Genomic DNA, 26,053 nt, shown 5'->3' with positions numbered 1-26,053 from the left:
ATCAAGGTGCCAAGTCAATCACAGTTTTGCAAGGGAAGGAGTTGAAAGGTTAAACAGCCCCACCATGAGATCTGATGTTTCCTTTTATTAGTCTTGCTGGGTGCAGTTCTTCAGGTGGCCGTGGACCCAGGCCCCAATCCAATAAAACAAAGGTGCAAGATTTCTCTTTAAGCAATATTATCTCACTTTGTTGTACCATAAACACAAGTTTGGAGTATTACTCACCAAAATTCAAATAGATCAATCTAAATTTCAATACTGCTTCCTCTATAGACCCTTTGTAGTTTCATGCATTGGCATCTAGATTATCTTGGTATTTTTAGTGTAGAAGTCTTGTGCTCAAATTACAAAATTGAGCTTATAAAGCTAAAATTCAGCTAGATCCAGCAGGATTGCAGTGCTGACTGATATCTTTCAAAACATTCTTGCATTGAAATGTTTTCCAACTCTTACTTATTTCTTCAGTACAAGCCTACTATGTGTTTTCGTGGTATAATTTTCTGAACATTTCATCCTCCTTTGGCCAGAAGTCAGTTCCAAACTTATGCAAAGCTTTTTACTGTTTCAAGGTGTACCAGAAATCAAATTTTTAATGTGTAGAGGCAATGTCTTAGTATGTTTTCAATCTTACCAATGGAATGGGAGTGAATAAACCCTAAATTGCCTTTATCTGGTGCCATCCTATGCAGCAGACATAATCCAGCAATATCATCATTCTGTGATGCATCACAGTCCAGCTTTTATAAGCATAGTAGGGTTTCAGGTGTTCTTTTCCTTAATATCCATGATAACAGAAGTAATTACCATTGCAGAGCATCCTCCTTCTGTTGCTGCCTGCCTCCAGGCAATTTACAATGTAAATATAAAACAGGAGAACGCAGATGAATACAAATGCATAAGGAGTGAGATCAAAGTTCAGAAGGAAAGTGTTTCTATTAGCCAACAAGTAAACACAGGAGCAGCCTACCAGCTTGATTCAGATGGAGGGAATTTTCAGACAACTTTCTGCAATTTTTGTATGTGTCAGTCTTGGGACACCAAACTTTTCCATGAAGCATGCATGATTTCTAGCTCCAGCAATACTACGTATTAAAATTTCACAAGTCCTTCAGCCTGAACAAGTACATACCTAGACAAAAGCATTACAAATCACTTGCTAAGCTACCTTTTCAGCATCCTGCTCATTCTGGATCGTTTTCATGCAGTTAATGGCCTGCCCTTGAGCATGCAGAAAGAGCAACTCTCTGAATCCATATATAGATCGAGGCCTGGGAAGCACAGTTAAAGTGCAAGGAACAAGAAAAAAACAAAAGGGAGTAGAAGTTGCAGGGGTGAAGGCATTTTGACAATGCCGAGGAAGATTAAGAATCTGATCTTGCCTGAGTCAGCATGTTGCCATTTAGATTGGCATAAACTGAATTTAAAAGGCAGGTTAATATCCAGTACATCACACTGAACATGCCTTCAGCCCAGGTAAAGCTGATAATAAAAGCTGGAGAAACAGCTGAGGACAATCGTGTCTAGATTATCCATTAGACAGTATTCACTTTATTGTAAATATTATAATAATTTATCCATCATGTTCTAGGTATTTTAATAGAAGAAAGTTTTACCAATAATTGGTGGAATACTACAGAGAGCTAAACAAGAAAACATTTTATCTCCCCTGATAGAAGACATTTTAAAATTTCTTCCAGGAAGGGCCACAAGCAAAATGATAGTGTTATTGGTTGATTTTGGCATGGCTATAGCAACAGCCATATGGGAGGCATGTAATTTCATGGAACTGCACATGGTGAAGTCATGGCAAATTACCAAGATCTCATTTGATGTGGCTACTCTCCAAGAGTTCTGACTTAGATCAACTAAAACCATTAACTCTCAAAATATAATTGGTTCAACCATATTTTTTTTTCAAATGGGAAAAACCCAACTATAATTCTTTGTATAAAAACAAGATATGTAAGGAGAGAGAGAAACTTATCAACTGGGGCTTGTTTATATCCTTGGACTATTACGATGATAACTCCACTATTGCCCATTATATTTGCTAGGAAAAAAACCAAAATGTGTCAAAAGATAAACCTGGAAAATATAAAGGAAGAATTTGACTGAAAACGTGATGACTTAAATAGGAATTTGATGTTCTGGACAGAAGCAAAATCTGCAAATGTCATGCTGTGCAGAGAGACACAGCATCCCTATTTACAGCTTGCTTTTCCATTCAAAATTGTTTATGCTGCTATTCTGTCCTTTCTCATAAGTTTTGTTCCTTTATAAAGCTTCTGTAAGTGAATTAGCAGAATGGTGGCAGCAGGGTTCCTAAAACAGCAAAACAGGATACGATTCTCTGCCTTTGTGTTGCATCCGTACTGCACAGGCTCCATACAGTCACACCTGGGAGCCAAGTAATAGTAATACATAGCTTGGCCACGATCAGAAAATCTGTGCTGTCTCGTGTAATAGAAACATTATTATGTGTTCTCAATTGTACCTATTTACTTTCCTTGCTGGAACAAATGTGTATTGCTACCTTTTTCATATGACTTATTATACACTTAACGGAACTGAGAACCTAAATCAATCACAGCTGTAAGGATCTGACTTGCCTTAGTGGTTGTACTTTAGGCATCAGCTTTCACCTTCACCATGTCATGAACCATTAATTTGAGTAAAGCCCATTATAACTTGCAGACATATGTAAAACCACCCTTTTTTTTTAATTTAGTGATCTTTTAATTTTTCTTCAAAGATGTCATCCATGTGCTAATTAAGTCAGTATGTCACTACCTGGTAAGTTTGCAGTTTAGCAATCATTGCAGGTATCCATAACCGACGAGGCTTCCAGCAGAGCACAGAAGCTCACCGGAGTAAAACCAAGCCTGAAAAAAGTGGCAAGTATAAGAGCAAGAAAAGCGCCAGATCATTGATGCTTGGAACAGAAGATCAAGACGATCCAAGATTTCACAAAAGTAATAGCCTGAAGAGTCATAGAGCATGCAATGGCACTGTGGATTCTTGAGCTATTCAAACATTTGAAACTGCAAGCAATTGAATGTATAACAGGTAAACAAATTCATTTCTGTTCTGAGACACTTGTTCAGACTTTAACAGATGTTTACCAACTTTTGAGAGAGCTTTGCTGCTAATATTTGACCTCCTATTCTAAATGGCTTTTCATTAAAGGATTGTTTAGAAACACTTGTATTATAACTTTTTGCATTTATTAATTGTTTTGTGACTTTTGAAAAAAAATATATTCTCCTCAGTTGATCCAAACTGTTGACTCCACAGATGAGCTGTCAGAAGATAACAGATGTTACAAGCTACTGTATCACAACTATGGTCATTGTGGCATGTTACTCTTATTGTACTTATTTCAAGATAACACAGGGAGAAGAGGAGAACTAGGAGGAGAATTTGGAACTTGCATAGACAGCTGTCCTTCTCTGGATGCAGCAGTGCTCCTTGAAAACGGTAGCGGCCTTTCCAGTCAGCTGGATATTACAGCATCCACAGTTCTATTGGCAGAAGCATGAATAAGCACTCCCTAATTGTCTCCAGACAAAATGAGACATAACTAAAAATATCCTCTCTGATGGATTAAATAATTTGTCTGCTTTCTCTCTAGCAGAATAAGGAATGTTCTCTCTAGCAGAATAAGGAACACTCTCCAGCAGTGCTGGGGGATAGCGATGAAGAGCTCGTGCAGTATAATTTTCAATTATCACAGCTGTCTGGAGCCCAAGTTTCTTGTTAAGATGCATGATTTATTTAGAAACAATGAACAATAGTAGTCAAATTAGTCAACAGTGGGAACACTTTAAAAATACTGTATTCCTTAATAAAGAAATAAATCTATTCTAGTGACAATGCTGCATGCATAAAAAATGGAAACAATTTCAAAGCGCTATTTCTGAACGCTGGGTACCTCCACACTAGGTTTATTCAGTCTGGTAATCTATAAATAAACTGTTAACTCATTTTTGTAAAGTTGGGGTTTCTTGCTTGTCCTACTGAAAGACAGTAGGCAATTCTCCTGAAATAATACCTTAATGGATCATCAAAATGTATAAAAGCTGATTGCAACTCTACAGTGCTGTTTCAGCCACTGTAAGGATTGTACGGATGTCTTTGAGCAAGACCACAGTAATTTGTAAGAATATGCTCTTCACATGTCTAGGATCAGAAATATATCAAAGCTAACAGAAATGCTGTATCCAGGTGTTGCACTCTACTGCTTTTAAAAACAGTAGTAAAAGCAAACACTGTGGCTAATTATGCTAATGAATATGTAAGTTGGACAAATTCTTACAGACAAACGGATGACATGAATTATGTTAGCCCTTTTTGCATGAATAGGGGCATTAAAATACTATTTGGAGCACTACATGCTTTTTGAAGTTGGTGTGGCCTCCTGAGAAGCCAACCAACTTGACCTTTAAGGACAACATATTTTGAAACCCTACCATCTGAAAACAATGCACTGGCAAAGCCCAAAATCAGTAGCTCTGACTGTGCAATTTTTAATCTGATGAACTTTCATTCTTGGTGCAGTTTAAGAGAATCTGCATTGAAAAGACCACAGGTACCTGCTAACGTCACAAAATGTGAAAGATAGAAACTTTCCCTCCTGTATTTCCCTGCAGAGTAACTTAAAGTTTAATCCATTTGTGTGCTCTATAATTAGAACCTATATATACAGAGTACGTCTCCCATGCTAATACTGTAAGAATCAATATGTGACATTCGTTCCTTTTGCTTTAGGCCCTTCTTAGGAGATTATCTGACTTACCTTGAATATTATGCATGCCCAACAAGAGATCAGTGAACTGTTACCATATTGGGCAATACTGCAAGTCGCTTTGAATAGCACCTCATGTTGCAATGAGCCTCGGTGAATCATTGTGATTATTCATACAGGAATGTGCAAAAGCACAAATATCAAAATCTGTTGTGTGTTCTCCTGATTACATGCAATTCCAACTGTCTAGCCCTGTGCTGGAAAAATGGCCTGACTTGACCTTTAGAAAGTTGCTTTTATGGGAATATTCAGTGTAAGTAAAAACTCTTATGTTAAAGCCTGTTTGGTTTTTTGGATTGCATCTCCAGACAGAGCAGGTACTCATGCTCACACATGCATTTCTGCTAGCTATGGTATTCAAATGACTCTCTACTTGTCAACATGCATGGAAGCATGCAGTCCCCTCTTGCATATTATTTTTCTCAACGGCATGGTAATTCTGTAATTCAGAACACTTCTGAGGGTTTACTTTCCATTACGTCTTGTTTTGCTTGGATAGGCTTCCAAATGTTTTTTTAAATTGTCCTTTTTTTACCAAATTATGATCACAGTTCATCTACTGAAAATAATTGAGTGACAGCAATTTAGTAATTTTCAGTCCTGGAAATCCCATTGCCAATTAAGATTCCTGTTTTCTTTATTATTATAAATCAGCAAAGTAAAGAGACTGAAATAAGTGATGACAAGTTCCCCAAATGAGTTGTTTTACTAGTCTGTAGTCTTATTACTAGCTAATATTTGCAAGTAATATTCAGTAGGAAGCAGAAAAAGCTCTCAATTCTAGTTCGTTTTCTACAGCTATTAAATGTAATGGTGGAAAAAAAGCTACATTGCAAAAATATTTGTGGTTTTTGCTTCTAATACATCTGCAGTGTAACATTTTTCTTCTAAGTACTGGGAGTGTTCATACTAATCAGCACAAATTTTATTCAAAATAGTACAGTTTTAAGCACTGAAGTTTTTTAGAGCTTTGTCATAAGGTATAACAGTTAAGGAAACAGCTGTGTAACAGCTTAGCAAGGGTCAAAAATACAAAATGTTCGTAAATACACAAAAGAGGATTGAGAACAAATTGGAAATTGTATCTATCATAGCCTAACTCATAATATACCCAAATTTTGATGTTTTCATTTCAGCATCTCAAGAATGGGATCGGGAGCAGGGGAAGGCAGTGAAGATAGTCGAGCAATGGAACCATCTTCTCAATCATAAGTGGCTTCATGCAAAGTGGGACTTGGGATGTGAAGACATTTCAAGGGCAGTTGAGGACAACTATAAGACACATTAAAACTCAAATAGTGCAAAGATGGTGAACTGGAAGGACTGTTACAAGGTATGTGATAAGATTATTAACCAGTGGGCTAAACCCAAGCAGTACAAAGCATTTTCTTTTATGCCACAAGACTCTACCTAAATAAATCCTTAAAAGCTAATGCTTTACAGTACAACTGGGTTCATAGGAGGGATTAGCCAAGTTCATAGGTTCATTAAGAGCTATTAAATATATTAGCTGAATTATAGACTTCCAGACAAGGATGCTGTAAACCTTTTATTTGTAAAAAATACAAGGATGTGCCATGGAAAAAACTACTCTGTAAGTGCCTTGTTTCCAATACCCTTTTCCCAGGCATCCGTCACTAGTCATCGTGGAGCCACGACTCTGAGCTTGATGGACTTCTGGTCTAACCCGAGAGAACAGGGGAAGACTCTGCTGCCATGCATCCGACGCCAAGTCTAGTCCTGAACATTTAGATTACATCCTTCCCCTAAGGAGGATAGAAGTTGATCAAACCTGACTTTGTCACTTTAAATTTTAATACAGTTTCCTCTGCTGCTTTGTCTTGTTCATCAGCATGAACATCTTGTTCATCAAAGGTCTGATCCAAATCCTTCTGAAGGAAGCATCTCTCTTTGTAGAGATCTATTTTGAGACCTAAAGAGTATTAAATTTCCTTCTTGGGATCTGATCTATTTCATCCAAATCAACTATTATGTTCTCATAAGTAGAACATACATGAACAGAAATTAAATTCTAATTTTCTTTATAAATGCAATTTAGCAGGTCTGTGAAATAAAATTGAGGAGGTTTTCTCTTATGAAAATATTCCAGTGCTACTGGGAAGTAGATATAATTTTGCTTTGCCCACAAAACTGCTATTTACGTAACTAAAACACTCACATCAAGAAAAATAAATACGCAATGTGTGTATTTTTGCAATATACATTAGTTTTATTACATGTGATTACTCACACCCAAATTCCTAAAAAAGGAAAAGTAAAAAAAAAAAAAAAAAAAAGAGGAAAAGAAGTCATTCTTATAATAGTTTATTTCAGAGAAAACGAAAGATCATCATGTGAACTTTCACAATAAGAAACAAATTACTTAGTCAAGCGCTAAAAATACAGAAATCTGTGATATTTCTAAATGTAAAAAGTACAAACTTCTGGGCTTCTGACAATGTTGACCCATTTTTCTTCAAATGCTTCAGGAACCACAGCACAAGTGCCTGTGATGAAGAGAAGCTTGGCACGCCACCTTAAGAACAGCAGTTTTCTTCTGTTTGCCTGCCTCAGTCAAAATGTTTAAAATAAAAACATTAACAAGTTGGATTTAGCTGTGACCACACTGAGATGCAAACAGCATAGCCTCATAAAAAATAAAGAAGAAAACTCACATACAAGAGAGGACATGTGGAGCTACAGTCAGAAAGATGGTTTTAATTCACAGTTGGGATTTCATATGCTTTCCACTGTCAAAGGAGACTGAAGGAAAAAAGATATAAAATCTCTGCATCTCCAGATATTTTGCCATCCCTAGCACCAGCTACTGCCACTCACTGTGGGACAGCACTTGCTAGGCGCAGCAAACCAAGCTGAGCTTTATTATGCCAGCTCTCAAAGGTGAATTCCCGTTTTCCAGAGCTTTTCCATCACTGCATCATGAAGTAAGACAGAAGAGGCTGAGAATCTGCACCTTCCCTGTTGCCTTATTTATTCTCCCTGTTCACAAGAACACATGTAGCTTTTTAAAAAATGTAAAACATTCACCTCATTTTAATATAAATTATGCATAAGACTTCTCAAGATATTATTTAGTAAAAGCACTATTAGCTATAAAAACGTATTATGTGCAGTTTCTCTGTCACATACTGTAGTCATAACTTTGGTTGTCTTCTCAGGTTTCACCGCTTATTAACTAACTGACCTTGGATAAGCCATGTAAGTTTACTCAGTCTTAGTATAAATATTTGGAGCAACAATGTGCAAGACTTAAGAAAATTAGATGTTGTGAGAGGCATACACATTTTTGTAGCTACATTTTATGTAATTTTCAGCTCTTTCAAATTCCACAGAAAGTGCCATTTCAAGAGGACTGCTATTTTCCTGCAGTTTTGTCTAAGAAATTAATTTTATCTAAAAACTCTTTCCAAACTTGTAAAGTCAAAATTTCATATAAAAGCACCATATTGCATATTTTGGCAATTTTGACTTCAAGGCAGAAGCCAGTGAGGACAGAAGCACAACAAATCAATACAGTATCATTTATAACAGAGACTCAGAATACCTCCAGAAAATACAGTTTGAACCAAGACCATAATTCCCTGCATTTCCTTGTGCTGTTTAGACTATAAATGCTTGAGGGCAAGGACTGTGTCTTAATACTTTAACAACCAGTTTTGCAAAGCATCAAGCTTGTTAGATGTCTCTTACTGCTACTATATGTAAATAAAAATACAGCTATATTAATGAATGAAGGCTCACAAAAAAAACCAAACCAGTTTCAGACTAAAAGTTCTTAAAAGGTTTTTCTTTTCTTCTTAAGAAGTAACTTTTATTTATATACAGGAAATAATTCAAATCCAACAGTAACACTCACCCAGACATATGATGATAAGACATATTTCCGTGTGAGAGATAATGGATCTCTTCAATCACTAACTTGTAAGAAGGGTGAAATATTGTTTTATTTCAGCAGTTTGTCCGTGTGCACTTAAATTAATTTCACAGCTGTATCATATGTATCACCTAATTACAATTAAATATAATTTACCTTTCCACTCATCTGTGTAAATTGCTTACCATTATTTCCTAGCAGTTTTTACTCTAAAATTCCCAAAATATGTAAGTTGAATTTTGCAAAAAGATACATTTACATTAGTGGGTGAATACTGAATAATCTGCAACACATTCCATACACCATTGGTTATCTTTAGATTGGTAATATGAGCACAGTTCTTAAATTCTAATGAACACCGATTACAGGGAAGCAATGTGGGCTACAAAACCAACACAAACAAGACCAGAACCTGATTTTGCAATTTTATCTAAACCTATGCTAGTTTAATAACTTTTTTTTTATGTGTTGTTTGCCTAATATTTCCTTTTACATCTTGGTTAGTCAACAATTTATGCATCTCAAAAATAAATTTAAGGTAACTGTTCTTTAGTGTATCCTACGCGTCTACACAATTTAACTTTTTTAAGCTATTAAAAGTTTGCGGATAGTGAAGCAGACATCCATTTTCACAATTTAGTTAGCTGCCACGACTTCCCGGTGCTGTCAGATTTTGTATGTCAGGGTGCGAGGATTACGGTAACCGCGAAACAAAGCTTCCTCCACCGCGCCGCATTCAGGCCGTTTCTCGGGGCTCTCGCTCACTCCGGTTTTTCTTTCTTCCCTCTTTTTGACAGACCAGTTTCAAGCTCCATCCCACTTCTCCATCTCTAGTTCTTCAGTCTGTGCTCTCTTCCTCTGCCTCCGTCTTTCGGTTTCTTTCTGAACGGACGGAGGGGCCGGGGACCGGGGCGAAGGGCAGGCCCCGGGCGCTCTCCGGTGCCAGGCCGCCGAGCGGGAACACCGGCCGGGGGACGGGGGGCGGCCGGCAGGGGTGGCGAGCGGCTGGCCGAGCGGCTCGATGCGGCCGGCCTGCGGGTGGGGCGGGGCCGGCGCTCGCTCGCAGCCTCGGGGATGGATTCTCTGCCGCCGCTCGCGCACGCCACCATCTTAGAGGGCGGGCGGGAGGGGAGGGGAGGGAAGCGGGAGGTGCCGCCGACCGGACGGAGCTCCGGGCCCCTCCGCGGCCTCAGGTACCGCCGCCGTCGCGGGGACGGGGCTCCGGTGAGCCGCCAGCGGCCGTCCGCGGCGGGAGGCGGGCAGGCCGCGGGTTCCGCGGCTGCTGCTGCTGCCAGCCCCCCAGCCCCGCCTGTCAGCCGTCACCAGGGGTGTCGCGGACAAGAGGCCTCGCCCGCCCCGTCGGCGGCCCGCAGGGCTGAGGTGGGGGACAATACCGGGCCCCGCCTCGCTTCGAGAGGGGAACTTGGCTCCCTCACGTCGCGCGTGGGCGGGTGGGCCGGGCCGCGGAGTGCCGGGGCGGTGCGCCCCGCGGTGTGTTCCCCCCCTGCCCTCCCCTCTCCTGCGTCTGCGGGACCCCGGCCCCATCCCACGCACGTCGGTGTCAGCAGTGCTGGAGAAGGCGCTTTCCTCTCCGCGCGTCAGTCAGCCGAGGGTGCCCGCCCTGCCCGGGAAGGAGGGGATGTGTGCGGAGGGATTCCGCGTTCCCGGGAGCCAGCTGGCAGGTGACGAGCTCTCGGCCCTGCCTCGCCCGAGGTGCGAGGAGGTCCTGCTTCCCCCTGCTTGGGCTGCCTCTCTCCTTCCCCCCGCGGTCTGCAGTGTTTGTTTTACGTGCGAGCGCAGGACTTGTTCTTCCTCCTCTGTGTTCCCCAGGGCTTGGGCCATATTTCCTTCTTCTCAGGCATCCACTTTTTCTGAGTGTGTTAAGGAGACTTACTCATGTCTTTTTCTTCTTTGTTCGTGCTGCTGTTCCCCAAAGATACCTGTTGGAAGGAAAGGGAAGACCCCACTCACTCTGAAAGCACATTTGTGAATGCAGTGATTTTGTCTATTTCTGGCATGCCTGGAAGGCTCAGCTTTCAGATGGAAGAGTGAGCTGCAGTTTGGAAGGCTGCTGTGCTTGTTCTTATCAGAGATCCATGGCTGTTTATCCTGTGACAAGGTGTCATATGTTTAGATCTTGCACCAGACAAGATTAGATGGGTAGCATGTGAATGGATGTCACTTGTAATTCTTAGCTAACATTAAATATATAGCTACTGGTGGCTAAGAGATTGCTCTGTATGTGGTAACACTTAAAAGGCCTTGGCAGCTTGACATAAAGTTTTTTTTCTTCTGTTATTGTTAGAAGAGCATAAGGAGGAGGGCTATGTCCGTTCTACTGGTCAACTTTCACTCTGCTAACCTGAAACAAGTCTGTTTCTAACTTATGCGGTCATAGATGTTCGTGTCCAACAGGATTGTAGTCACGCTGGGATGCTGTATGAATGAACTGGAGAAGTGGTTAGATAATCTGGTAGCTGGTAAAGGCTCCAAAGAATGCTTGTGATTAACACTCTGCATTACTATTTCTGTATAAGAAAATTTGTTTGAAACTTTGTTTCATGAATTTTGAATAAGTGCTGAATAGGAAACTCTTTCAAGTGTTCCTTTTATTCCTTAGACACCGAGACCCAGCTGTGCCATAATAGGTTGATAGTATGACTGTTATATTGTGTGCTGCCAGATTCCTGAAATGTCTCTTTGTGAAGCTAAATTATCTTATTTTGGTACTAAAATTAGTGTGTTTTCTTTGCAAATTTTGGTGTTTAACTTTTTTATTTAGCTAGGAACGGTGATCTCTACTTGGAGTACTCAATAGTGGCATGGAAAACTCAGCTTCAGTTTCTTTTTTAGGTCATGTACTTCACTGTATTCCACAAATTCTACAGGAAACTTTACTTGAGTAGAGATTACAGGATTGTAGTGAATATAATTGTCATGTTGCATAAGGCTCACCTTTTCACATCTTCTGAAGATTCTTGCTTTTGCTGTCATCCTGTGATACCCGTTGAAAGTTGAGAGGAGGTCAGAGTTGTGTTAAAATCAATGTTAATGTACGCTTCCAGATTTAGAAGAATGGGTGTAAAACATCTGCCAGTTTACTGTCAGCATTTTTCTCATTAGAATCAAAGCAGTGTCTCTGTTTATCTTATCTTGAAAGTAATCAAATATGAAATGAGAACCACCTGATGACAGGACATGTTAAGAGGGCGAAGGGGTGTTGTATCCCAGAACTTATGTTATTGGAGCAGCCAGTATAACTGGAAATACTGAAACTTTTTGTGTGTGCAAACCTTATCTTGGTATGTTGTCTTTCTAATTGTATATGAAATAATCTTGAGTAAATACAAGGAAGAATTTCAAGTTGACTTGCACCATAGTTTGTGACTGAGCTGCTGTTCTAGGTCTCTTGTTATTCCTGTTATGAGTATTTTGGGGGAGGGGAGGCATTCCTTGTAGAACAGCTAGAGGCAGTACTCCAGTTTTGCAATGATTTTGCAGTTCCAAAGAACTGCAAAACAATTAGGGAAGAGAATATTACCAGTAAATGTACTTCATACAATTACTTCATATTTTGTGGACTTCATATGATTTTCTCTTTTAGTGTTGAACTTTTAATATGAAAAAAAAGTGATAAACTGCACAAAGAAACATTTAGTGCTCTAGAAATAAAGATTGCATGTGAAATATCAATGGTGGAGTTATACATTGTGTCCTCAAGTCATTTGCTGTATGTTCAGAGCTGTGGAACTGGACAGGCAGTTGAACCTGTTGGCTTTAGTGTAATCAGCCAGGGGGGAAAGCACGTTGTGGACTACGTAGTGAAACTGTTTTTATTTATTTATTTATTTATTTTTAAATGTGTTGTACATTAAAGCGATGACTCAGCTTAAGTGATCTAGGGTACTATAACATTTTAAAAACAAAATACAGTGTCATGACAAGGAAAGTAGTTTATCTTGTTTATCTTTTTCTTTTTTTTTCAGGACATCTTCATGTAACTGGCTGAAAAATGGTTCTGCAAGATGACAGCCCCAACTCTAACACTTTTAAAGTGGTAAATAAAATTTAAAAGTACTTTAAAAGATTTCTATGCTATTTTCTGAAAACAATAATGATATTAAGAAGTGGCTTTTAAATAAATATTTCTTCAAATGTCAAATTTCAACTGGTATATTAAAAGTGATACCATGAGTAAAGTAGATTTGTTTCCTAATAATAGGAACAAAAGGTAAATGTACGCTGAAGTTTCCTTTATATTTAATAGGGTAGAATACTGTATTTACTTTAAACTGTGATTTCTATTTCAGCCTACGTGTCTTCTGGTGGCTTAAATTTATCACAACTGTGCACTTGATGAATTAAATGTTTTGCAAGGGTGAAGCTATGTTCTTCCAGAGTAGTGTCTTGTACAGTGCTCATTTTGGGTCTCAGATGTTGTATTAATGTACTAACCTTTTATCTGTATCCTGAAAAGAGTTAATTATTGGTAGTAAGCGTTGAAGAGGGTTCTATGTAATCAGCTTCAGTCGGGACTGGAGCCCACAGCAGATCTTGCATGCTGATAGAGGGCAAGATATATGTCTTGCATAAAAACCGAATTTAGGTGCAAGTTCTGCACCTGGTTACTTGAGTATAGCTAATATGGATTGAGTAGGGACTGAAAGTTAGCAACTGAATGGTGTCGTTCTCTTAGTGATATTTGGTTTAGTGTGCATAAGGAGTACAATTTTTGAGCATCTTTTTTTTCTTTCTATTTTTTTCTTTATACAATAATAATACTGTATCTGTTTAAGGAGAGATCCAGGGCTTCCATGATAAATAATATGGAAGTGTCTTATCTTTCTAGACTATTTTAAGGCCCAAGAGCCTATGTGCTCTTCCACTACCTTCCTATTTCTAACGTTTGATTTCTTTGCTTAGGATTGTAGGCTTAAGAAATAGGGCCTTTCTCTGCATAGCTTTAAAAATGGGAACTGAACATCATCAGCTGCTTCTTTCTCATGTGAGCCTCTTATGATCGCTTCCTTATTAACTGAATATGTTGTTTGAAATATCAAAAATAGTAAATCTCCCTGTTTTCTTGCAGTTCAGTGCTGTCCTGCTAGCATTTTTCTATATCCGTATATTCTATATCCATATATCCCTAACATTTAGGACTTGAGCTGCAGCAGACACTTGTTGAACTTGAAATTTTAGAAAATGTTTTGCAAAGATGAAAGGTAAGTGCATAATATGCACATGCACGCAATTTTTTTTTTTTTTTTTTTTCTTTTTAGGAGACTATCTTCACTTCAACATGATGTGTGAAGCTTGTTAGCCAGCATTTTTTGTCCGTTTTTTTACAGTACTTGTAGAAGGTATGTATGAGAAAAGTCAATCTTATTTTTTCAATATTTATTTTTATCAGAGCATAATGCTGTCAACGTAGAGAAGCCAAATATAAAGGAATGTGTGGAGTTGTATTTCATTACAAGTTTGTGAATACTGGTGCTTTGTCAGTAAGCGGGATAGTCTGTCTAAAACTTCTCAAAGTAGTAATTTCTTTCTGTCTTTGCATTCTGTGTGAAGTTTTACAGGTTTTAATTCTATCCTAAAACTTTTATATTAAGTTTTGATAGGATTCTGATTTTCTGCTGGATGTTACAGGCATTTTAATATTGCCACTTCATAATTTTTTTAGTCAACTACTGGTTGAAGGTGCACCTTGCTGCATGATGAAGACTTTGTAGTCACCCTTTCTTGTTAAGCTTGTTTCCCTGTTATGGAAGAACCAAACAGAGGGCTATATTAGGCACACAGAAGTGTTAAACAGACACTTTGCAGTCAGATGAGAAAGTAATAGCTGCTATTACTGTAAGATATAAAAAACATGAAGACATAAGTATGGGCTCTTTAGTTACAATTTTAAAATCTTCTTATCGTAGACAGAAAAGAAATGGTGTGACATGTACTTACACTCTGAAGAACTTAATGTGTAATCTCTTATCTAGGAAGTGCTAGGTATTTTGTCGTTCTTTACTTTTCTGATGAGAGATATTAAAGCAAGGGATTTGTACGAGGCTAATATGGACAGGTTGGGTACAATATGAAGCAACTGCAGAATTTACATCATCTCTATGCACCATGTATACATGCTATATGCTTTGGAGAAGTTTGTGGTGAGAACAGAAGAGCTAGGAATGCAAGCATGTGATGTAGAGATGTCAAATTGATAGGCTACTGTGATTCCTTCTTGTCTCCAGCTACCTCTCCGCCTCCTACCTGCAGCACATAACTGGTGGAAGCTGGAGCGGTTTCTGTTTTGTGTATAGCTTACCACTTCATGTGTTGTGCTGTAGCCTAACAAGGAATGAGATTTCTTTCTTCTAGGTCCTTTGGAACTCTTTTATGCCCAGCTAGAATTTTTGCCTTATATTGCACAAACATGCAATCTGTAGGCTATACATAGTATAACTTAATATCATGGCTTGTCTTGTAGGCTATTAGTCATAACAAAATGGAGGTGAAGCTTGTAGAATATAGTATGTAGTATTTATTAGACCAGTTCATAAAAACTGAAAAAATTCTTATAAGCTTTCAAGCACAAAAACCTTTCTGTTAGCTACTCAGTTTAAGATAATATCCGTATTTATTCTCTCTTTGAGAACAAATGTTTCCTCCTTTATTCTGTATCAAATAAAAGCTCTGATTCCTTGCTGAGTCTTTCATGTCTGTGCCCCTCCCTACTTACAGACTTCTACTTGCTTTTGTCAGTCCCACCATTTTATCAGAAAAGCAGAGTAATTATACAGAGCTGATGCCCACACAGAGTATATCAGCATAGACCTAGTGGTATAATTATACTTCAGAAACTCTGCCTGTTGATTTTTCTTTGGGAAGAAGCCCTTTGCGAAATGGAGGAAAAAGCGGCAAGATTTGAACATGGCAGAGACTGTATTGCAGAGGAGAAGCATGAGTCAAAGGTGGGAAACAATTCAGTGATCCCAAATGCACTCAGGCGTATCTAAGCATTTAAATCATTAATCTGAGGAACAGGCTAGTCTGGAAAAAAGAATAAATCATGTAGCTTTCATTTTAAAAACATAAGCTTGTTTGCCTTGCCTTTCTTATTTTTTGGAAGGTACTTCAGTGATCTCTTAGCGTAATATTGGTATTTTCAGTAAATGTTAATACTTATTTTTAGAGCAAGTTATGCAAAGTCAGAAGTCATGATCTACCACTTTTTTGGCCAACTCAAACAGTATCAGTTCTGTTCTTTTGTGTTTACTCTGTGCATTGAATAAAGCAGAAGTACTCTGCCTACTGAAGAAAAAGGAGAGCAGGTTGGTCATGATCTATTTACACACTTTTGTAGTACACATCTGCATACATTTTAATGTTTTAACTGCAGATAGCTGTCTTCCTAATAGGCATTTTTCCAGCCCAAGCTGTATCTCCAGAATTTTCTGTTGCGCTGTGTACTCTTACTCTTCCAGTGTGTAAAAGCAGTTGGCTGTGAGCATTTAAACTCAGCTGTGCTTTTCTGATAATTCCCTCAAATTGCTTAAATTGAGACCTTTCTATTACTACGTTGAACAAAGACTTCTAGGAACTGTGAGGTGTGTATATGAAAAGGATAATAGATTCATGTGTGTCAAAATCCAAACTTGTTTATGCTGTAATTTCTGGCAAGTCTACATGACTTTTCAAGGCACTTTTGTACTAGATGACAAGCTTAAACCTAGTTTACTGCTGTAGGTTTGATTTCTCAGAATATGAAGTGTTTTTAGTTGGTTATTCCTATGTGTAACAAACTGGGGCACAATCAAAGTAATTATCAGTGTTTGGAGTATATTTTTTTTAATAGGCAAAGCTTTCTGTTGCATGTATTGTGTGCTTACTCTTAGCTTGATAGGCTTTCACTAGAATTGGTGCATACCTGTATTTAATAAATTACCAAATATATACATAAATCTTTCAAGTGTATGTGTAATTGAATTTTGTAAACTTACAATTAAATATTCTTTGGGTTTTGGGTGTGGGGTTTTTTTTGTTGTTTTTTTTTTTTTTTTGTTTGTTGTTTTTTTTTTTTACTTCTTCTTGAATCACTTTACAGTTTGGGGGATCATAGTTTACCCAAATGTGTTGCTCTGTTTTCAGAAATGTTTGTTGAATGCTCAAGTTTAAACATGTTTCTGACTACTTTTAGTAGAATTATATTTGATACAGCACATCAAAATAATTTCTACTGTCAGCTTAAAGTGTCTGAATTTAGCAAAATATAGTGGTTTCAAATTTTGCAGAACTCGCAAAATAAGTGCAAAAAGGCATTGCATGTTTTACCTACTTTTGCTTACTTTGGTGGTAGAACAGTTGATTAAATTCTTGAAGTCTATATTTACTTTCTAGTTGCCATTAACGTCTCTGAAAATCTCATGACGGATCTGTGAAAGATCTGCTTTGTAGCAAACATAAGTGTATGCTTCCTGGCATATTAGCTCCATTTCATGTGTATGAAACACTTGCCCCTACTGTTTTTCTGCTTTTTCTCTCTCTCTCTCCCTTTTTTTTGTTTGTTTGTTTATGTCACCATTTGTAATCTCTTGGGTTTTATTCGTTTATCAATCTTGAATAGGTTACAAATGGTGTGGGTTTTTATCATGAATCGAATGAGCTCCCAGAGCAGTTCATCCACTCAGCGTAGGCGAATGGCTCTAGGAATTGTCATTCTTCTCCTTGTTGACGTGATATGGGTTGCCTCTTCAGAACTCACTTCTGTAAGTATTGTTCCATGCATCTTAAAAAGGAAAATAAAAGTCTATTTAAGAGAAAGACGTGGCAGAAACATGGTCACTCAAACAGTCAATGAGTATTCTAGTGTAATGTTTAATCACCTTTTCAGTATAGCAAAGACAATATCCTTTGGGTTAGTGAACTAACCTGTATCTACTAGAAGTTACGAACAGGTTCAACTCAGTGACTTGCTTTCAAGACAGAAGGTGTTATTGATGACTTTAAAAGTAAACAACATAAGCTGATAACTGTGTACTGTAATCAGGGAGTTATTTTTTTTTATTGCCATATTGATTAAAATAATGCCCATATGTTTCCTCAAGAAGTAGTAAATGAGCTGTAACTTTGCAGGCTAGGTGGTATGTTAAGTTATAGTTCAGAACATCTAGAAGTCCCGGACCAAAGGACTCACGTCATGGAGTTTAAGCCCAATAATTGCAGATGAGTTTTTCGTAATCTAATTCATTTATTCACTATCTTGAAACTGATCTGGTATTTACTTCATGTTAAGTTTAGGACTTAAAGCAGAGCTTTAGCAATGGAAATTGAGGTTTTTAATAAATTCTTGTCAAATTCAGGTTTCTGAACTGTCATTAAGTTGTTACATTCTATATTGGTTTTGAAACTAAGCATATAAAAATGTGCTTGACATGCTCTTATGTTAATAAAACTTTTTTCTAATGAGGTGGTGGAATAACGTTGATACTGAACTGTTACTTAAAGTAATCTCTGATTTGTGATTACTATGCTATTGCTTATAACAGTCGTCTTTCATTTAGAAAATATTTGTATGTAAATGTATTTTCAGTCCTATCTGAGCTCAGTAGCATATAGAATCATAGAATGGTTGGGGTTGGAAGGGACCTTCAAAGGTCATCTACTCCAACCCCCCTGCAAGGAGCAGGGACAAGGTGTTACTTGGTTAGATACAACTAGTAAGTAGCTTTTCTCTGCTGGCCTCGTATCCTACAAAATGGCTCAATGCTGCCTTGCTGGCATTTAAGATGTCTTGGGCGGGGGTAGCACCAGAATAGGTAGGACCACTTGTGTCTTATGGTCATACAAACCTGTACTCGCAGGACTGTCATTTTGGGAACTGACTATATACTTAAACCTGTTCATTCATTTTGTGAGTTCTCACCTAACTGGTAATTTTGGATACTGCAATTATTTTCTTTCCGCAGTATGTTTTTACAAAGTACAACAAACCATTTTTCAGTACATTTGCAAAAACATCCATGTTTGTTCTATACCTCTTGGGATTTATTGTTTGGAAACCATGGAGACAACAGTGTACTCGGGGGTTTCGTGGAAGGCATGCAGCTTTTGTAAGTATTTTAACTCAATAAATGTTTTGATATTTGAAGCTGTACAGAAAAAAACCTTAAAAATAGAACCTAGAGAAAAGGTGAAGTTTACATATTTTGAAATAGTGCTTTCAGAAAAGCAATTATAAACCGAATCACAGCACAGGAGGACATGGCAGTCATAATAGTAGTCTTCTGAGAGGAAGAAAAGAAAGGAAAAAGCAATATGAGATGTGTTAGGAATAATAAGAAATACTCTATTGGGCTGAACCATTGACCCATCTAGCTTAGTATTTTATCATGAACAGTTGCAGAGGATAATTCTTTTGGAGAAGAGTGTATGAGCCACCCCTGTTGGCTATTGGTTCTCTTACTTCTCCAACATCTATAACCAATGGAATTAATATTTGAACTTTCTAGTTGTTTTTTTTATTACTGACTCTTTGTCTCTGGTAGAACTATGAACTGCTTGCTAAGAGGTTTTGAAATTTTTAAAGTTGTATTCAGGAAAGGTGGTAGAATTACTTTTTTGTAGTTGTTAATATTGTATTTTTATAACCTTCATGTTCTGTTGCCTCTTCTAGAAGTAGGCATAGTTTGTGCTAGAGTCCAAAATCACTGTCGTGTTACAGAAATATGTAATTTTTTTCCAAGGAGATTAGAGATGCTGGGAAGAGCACTTGTTCTGTGCCAGTGTTTCAGAATGCTGAACAGCAGGACTCAGGAAGCAGTAAAGCATTTGACCTCATATTAATCTTACATTAAAATAACAGAAAAGGTGATCCAAGAACATCCTGTTAACCAACATGTCCTTATAGAAAATAATTTGTATAAAAGGAACTGATTTCAGTTCTTTTGGATATATTAGACTTTACTGATAGTGACAGTTGTAGGCATAGCATACTTTAAGTGAAGTGTTACATGGCATTAATCCAAATGATTTAAAAAAAAAAAACACCACCATGAAACAAAACAAAAAACCCTAAACCTTTCTTTTTATAAGAAATAGTGTTACATACATAGAACGCTTCAAATGGGCTGGTATCTTGAAATAATTTTCGGTAGGTCAGTCTTCAGTACCAAATGTCTGTGCATTGTATGGCATGTGTTAGACTTGATGCTGTTAGGATCTTAATAAGATAATGAGGAAGTAAACAGACTTGCAGGTTCTTTCATGGCAGTAATGACAAATAAGGATGATGATGGCACTGAAGAATGATTAGTTGTAGAGAGGAATTATGCTGATGAGATGTATTAATCAGAGCAGATGGGTAGAATAAAGGACTAGTGTGAGTAGCGTAGTGTGAGTTGTAGTGGTTGTATTGACCAACTGAATCTTGTGCAGTGCTGTGTCAAAGAAAGAGGTAATATGAACTTGTGAACTGGACAGCGATGAGTAAGCGTGATGGATCTGTCACATTTGTGTGTGACTTTTGGTATTAGTATATTTCAGAAGACCAGTGCAGAGACAGGACTGTAGTGTGCAGTTAGAAAATTCACCCCCCTCTCCCCTGGGGTTTAGTTAAATATTCAACTGTGTAATTATTACAAGTCCCTTTAAAATATCTTGAGTTTATTAATCTGGAACAAAAATTATACATTTATAGATTTGTATTTCAATAATGATTACTTAAGTAAACACTCATAACTTTTTTAAGCTCTCTTCCACATTAGAGGCTTTGTTTAATAATTTTCTTAGCACCGTGGTAGAACAGCAAGCTGCTGGTCAGGGAACAGGGCTAGCAGTGCTTGTTAAGATGCAGAAGGGAAGAGGAAAAATGATACTTAACCTCATCCTAATTTAAGTCGTGTTGAAACTAAGGCAAAGTTCCAGGTTTTTATGCAAAGGAACTTTGCCTCAATAAAATGAAGAAACGAGGCTTGTTATTAATACATGCACAATAATTGAGTGAAGCATGTCTTGCTAAGACTGAACTTTACAGGTTTTGGCATTCTAATAGCCTGACTCTGCATTGATATTTGGGTAGTTGAACTCAGTGGAGTTCTCCAAGAGGCACAGAGAATTACTGAAATTATTTGCTGAACTTGTAAGCCCTCTTGTTTATTCAGGAGGAGGTCTGGAGGGGGAGAGGGAGTTGACAGAACTATGGAAAAAGGCATTCAAAAAACTTGTTATCAAAAAAATAAGTTACTAATAACGCTGCCTTGATAGATTATTACATTTAATGTTCTGTAATTAGTTTGCAGATGCTGAAGGTTATTTTGCTGCTTGTACAACAGATAACGCTGTAAACAGCTCTCTGGTAAGTGCATTAAGTTGTGAACGTCAATGCTTTGCAGTAACATGACACCATTATCCTAACTTCTTGTCTTTAAAATATGGTAGTCTTAAATGTAACAGTTTTTTGCAAAGAGAATTGATAACTTAGAAGTGCTGTAAATAATGGCATTGCTTCTTATGAGGAAAAAGAGGTTCTCAACTCAATGAAACACTTACTTGAATGTTTCTGTGGTAGGTTGTGAAATAAATATTTATGTCATACAAAGGAAACCTTTACATATTCCACGCAATAGCTGCCAAAGCAAAATGTGGATAGCTAGTGGTAAAGCCAAACAGTTTTCCAGACTTAAAATCCACAATGAAATCATTCAGTTAGTTGAGTATTGTGGTCCTGCATTGCATTTTGAAAGAGAAAGGGACTGCCTTCTTCGTTCCAGTGAACAGAGTGACTGCTCTTCACTGAATCAAATGTCAGTACTGGTATTTTGCTGATAAGCTGCATTGCCAGATAGTTGTTTTTGTGGTGGTTTCCGTAATCCATAAATGATGGTTTGTTATGCCCTTGTTGCTCACAGAGGGCTGTTTTATCTACATACCTAAATCAGAGGCCACATGCAGAAATGTATCCAAAACACAGAACTTTAAAAGTTTGCATTGTATCTGTAACAGAGTAGGGCGAAGCAATTGAGTGTTGACAAACTTCCATATGGGTATTTTATACTGAATAGGGAGTTGAAGAGAGATTTTTTTTTTCAGTAGTCTTCATTTCATTCTTTGTTTCTTTCCAACTTTATTTACCTACATTTAAGAATAAAATCTTCTTAGTCTGCTCAGTTCATTAAGATTATGTGACTTTTGAAGCAGAATTCATTGTTAACCTTGGACAACTTTGCATTCAATTAAACATCCACAAAAATTCTCGTCCTAAACAAAGAGCCTAATGAAAATGCAGCTTCAGATCTTTTTTATTTTTTCACTCTTACAGTTTATTAATTTAATTTAAACAAGCAGATTGAAGCTTATTGCTTTAGAAGTATTCTAAGCAATTCAAACTTCTACTAAGTGCCTTTATATATGGGAGTTCCTTTCCCAATTTTTTTTTTATTTTTAGTTCTAGTTCATGAGCTTTTTAGGGTCATGGGAGGAAAATTGAGTATGTATTAATCTTTGTATATGTATTTTATGTTTCTAATTTATCATTTGGACAGAAGCTGTAGACCTAATGAAATGACTTGTGATTTCTAATGAGTTATTTTTAATTTGAAATCAGTAGGTTTGAATTTTCTGGGGATTAATTTTGTGAGAGTGTACACAAAAGGGCACAGTTATTTTTGAGTACTGCATTTTACCAGCATGTTTAATATAAAATATAGATTACGTGTGAACGTTTTTGACAAGCCTATCCAGTGTGTACAAAATCGCTTTGTTAAATTTGATTCTTTTAATATTCACCAAGCTTTCTTATTTAGTTTTCTAATACACTACATTAATTCTACTGCTTGTAATTTAAATACCCTGCTTAACTGTATTTTTACTCTGTACTGATTCATTTCAGAGTGAACCTTTATATGTTCCTGTAAAGTTTCATGATTTGCCAACTGAAAAAAGTGGCAGTAATAATAATGATGCAGAGAAAAGTGAGTAAAGATTTTCGGAATGCTGAAATGTTAGTTCTTTAGTGAATGAATTACTTTTAATGAATGAATTACTGCTGTCATGTTGCAGGACTTGCCTCTTTTTTTTTTTTTTTTTTTTTTTTTTCCCCCTCAAATTTCTTATTGCATGAATTGCAGTCTCATATATTTACTTTCAGGTAGAGAAAACATAGGCCTATCGTTCAGTTTACCTTTCTTGGTTACTACAGATCCAGCCTATGTTTATCTCAAGGGAACAACTGGGTTCAGTACTTGTGATTCTTTCCTTCTGGGCTTGTATGACCAGCAGCAGTGAGTCAGCCTGTGGAAAAACAAGCTATTGTCCTTTTTAGAGCAGGAGCAAAGCAGTCAAAGTAAGAATTTTAACAGTCTATGTGCATTCTGATTTTTATTTAAGCCTAACTATCTTGTGATAGTAGCTGAAATGGGCCTAACTGTCCCAGACGATTATAGAAAAGTTGACTGTCAAAGAATCCATTTATCTGATCCTCAGCAAAAGAGTCTCTGGTTAAGACAGGGAAAGTCTCCTTGTTAATTTCTAGATGACACATATTCAGAATTGCTTTAGTAGGCTCTTCTGTCCTGTGATAACATGCAGCAACCACTTCAGGGTTGAGCTGTAGCTTTTGCCTTTACTTTTTTTAAGAATTAAGATATTGTTTCATATTGAATTAGGCTAATATTTGTATGTAGCATGTGATGTTTAGGCAACGAATCGTATTTAAGATACCCTTATAAATAAAATCTCATTGTGGTTTGCAAGATTAGAGGGTGGATTTCAAATGAGCAAGTGACCTTATGATCTCTACTAAGCTTTGAGGTCTGTTGGGCACTCTCATCCTGTGAATGAAACACTATCTTTGCAGCTCGGTGTAGTTGTGTGCAGTTTTTGGCTGTTTTGACTATTAAACAATTAAAGAAAATTTTATATTGTATGTAATATTTATCAATACTGAATAATTCCTACTTAAAAATTTGTTGTTACCTTGTGGGGAATTTTTTGACAGGGAGGGATGGTGCTTTTCAGTGAAGTTTTTGTGGATGGACAGCTGTACTGATTGAAAACCGTAATTGTACTTTGTTTTATGAGTGGCCTATCAAATAGCAAAATACTAGTTTAATAAATAAAAAGAATGGCATGTCTTCTGTTTGGATAAAAACTTGTTATTATTTGTGAAGTATTGTAATCACTGCTGTATTAGAACACCATAGTTTTATCTGCATATTGTGTTGGCTTGAAAAGTTTAATGATAATATGCAACTTTTTTTTTTTCTTTTTTTTTTTTTTTTTTTTTCTCCTTAAGCTCCCAAAAAGCCTCGTGTAAGGTTCAGTAATATTATGGAGATTCGACAACTCCCATCCAGCCATGCATTGGAAGCAAAGTTGTCTCGCATGTCATATCCGACAGTTAAGGAGCAGGAATCCATATTAAAAACTGTAGGAAAACTCACTGCAACTCAAGTAGCAAAAATCAGCTTTTTCTTTTGCTTTGTGGTATGTGCTTCATTCTTTCTTAAAACTTAAGTTTAGATGCAATTAAAACTTGGATAATAATATTGAAAAAATACTGAGATTACTTGTATTCTTTATGCCTCGTTTTATAAATATACTGTAAGAAGTAAAACTTTCCTTGTGTGCTGGACGTGAAGGCACAACTTCTTAAAGGAAGCGTAATAAAAAGAGATCCTGGGTGTGGTTAACTGTAGGGTCAGTTGTAAGATAAGAAGTCATAAAGAGTACCATCTCTTTTGCCCTCCAGTAGTATGAAGAGAGGATAGTTAATTGTCTTTCAGCTTCATTGAGGTCTGCAAGATTTACTTGTTAATCTGTTGGTTGCTGATGTTTCTGCATCGTACCTCAGTTCTAGGAGGAGAGAGAGGTAATGGTGGCAGGATTTTTGAGAGACAGTAAAAATGTAGAGAGCATATCAGTGATGGCTTTTCTAGAAGTAGCTTCACTGATACTACCAGATAGGTTATTTGAAGTGTGGATCCACCACAGCTTTTCCTCAGCAAGCTACGCTCTTTAAACTTCTAAAAGCAAAATAATAATAATAAAAAAAAATTAGTACTGTTGATGCATGAACCAGAAAATGGTGATGTAATTTTCTGGGTGTATACATAAAGAACATGTACACAGCAGCAAGAGAGTAATAAGTCACTCATTAATGGTTTTGGATGGATGAAATAGCTTTTTAAAAAAACAATTTTCTGTGTGTCAGTATAATTTCATATATATATATATATATATAATATATATACACACACACATACAGATTTTCTAGGGTACAGTCCTCATGTGCAAAACAAATCCCGCTTATGCTGTTCATGGATGCTACTACTGGCATGTATGTGTATTTCTTCTTGAACATTATAAATATTTCCACCTAAGTCTTAGAGAATGGTAACTTTTGTGAGGATATATGTGAGATCTTATTAATGAGTTCTCAATCAAGAAATGATAAAAGACTTGCCATTTTTTATATTTATGAAGGAATTCAGACATGCATTCTTCCAAAATATTTTTGAGGTATTGAATGTAAATTATGCTTGGTTTTTAGGGTGGAAATGTATGTCCGTTTTAAGTACTCTAAAAAAAATTATTAGCCTGACTAATGTCCCGTGTACCTCTGAAATGTCTTTGGAGCCCATGTGCAGTTATCATGTTGAAGCACTTGCAAAACAAGTGAAAAGTGCCTTTAGTTATTATAGAATAGCTCTTATAATTTCATTTTAATTATTTAATTATATTTAAGTTCTGAAGTATGTTATTCCATTATTAAACACGTAGTTGAATGTGGTTGGTTTGGGCCAGTTTTAATTTCACCTCTATCTTTTAATGTACCTGCCACTTTAATAAAAGTTAGAAATCTATGAGGTAAAAGTCTTATTTTGATTTTATTTTTGGACAAGTAGTTGGGTTTTTTCTTTTAAGTATGATTTTATTGCACTGATAAATTTAAACTCTGCTGTTGCTATCCGTATATTCACAAAATTATTTTTCTTTTCCCCCAGTGGTTCTTGGCAAACTTCTCTTACCAAGAAGCTCTGTCAGATACCCAGGTTGCCATAGTTAATATCTTGTCTTCAACCTCTGGTAAGTTCTGTTTACACCACTAGATGTTTTCTGGTAATCGTAAGGCTTAAAATCATTGTATATGTTCATTTAAAAAATTCTTTCTCTAATTTCAGGGGCTTAGGCGTTCTTCACGATTCCCCTGCTTCTTGGTTTTCAAGTTTGTGTGTTTGTGTAGTTCTACACTTATGTCTGTGTATTAATGAGATGTATTGGGAGCGTAAGAGGTTTGATGGAAAGGTGGTATAACTTGTTATCAAAATAGATACAATGCAGAGTAAAGTTGTCTTGCTAATTAT

At 37.0% G+C, this 26,053-nt stretch overlaps 1 protein-coding gene across 3 annotated transcripts in view; it reads left to right on the top strand.

Annotated features, from left to right (window-relative positions):
- Positions 1-9,843: 9,843 nt before the first annotated feature.
- The window catches only part of SLC35F5 (solute carrier family 35 member F5), a 28,188-nt gene continuing 11,978 nt past the window's right edge, over positions 9,844-26,053 (top strand). For 2 of the 3 annotated variants that reach the window (XM_086750638.1, XM_086750636.1), the window contains exons 1-9: positions 9,844-9,892; positions 12,686-12,756; positions 13,979-14,059; positions 17,317-17,458; positions 18,659-18,802; positions 20,983-21,045; positions 22,579-22,660; positions 23,983-24,173; positions 25,694-25,775. In XM_086750638.1, the coding sequence (XP_086606764.1) occupies positions 17,324-17,458; positions 18,659-18,802; positions 20,983-21,045; positions 22,579-22,660; positions 23,983-24,173; positions 25,694-25,775 (697 nt within the window). In that variant the 5' untranslated portion in view covers positions 9,844-9,892; positions 12,686-12,756; positions 13,979-14,059; positions 17,317-17,323. Of the gene's footprint in view, positions 9,893-10,713; positions 10,819-12,685; positions 12,757-13,978; positions 14,060-17,316; positions 17,459-18,658; positions 18,803-20,982; positions 21,046-22,578; positions 22,661-23,982; positions 24,174-25,693; positions 25,776-26,053 lie in introns of those variants that run through there. The other variant, XM_086750637.1, reaches the window with a different exon arrangement.

The sequence above is a fragment of the Chlamydotis macqueenii genome, chromosome 6 (assembly GCF_036417535.1).
Source record: "Chlamydotis macqueenii isolate bChlMac1 chromosome 6, bChlMac1.mat, whole genome shotgun sequence".
NCBI classification, from domain to species: domain Eukaryota; kingdom Metazoa; phylum Chordata; class Aves; order Otidiformes; family Otididae; genus Chlamydotis; species Chlamydotis macqueenii.
The sequence above is the reverse complement of the archived record's forward strand: the minus strand, read 5'-3'. Positions and strand labels throughout refer to the sequence as shown.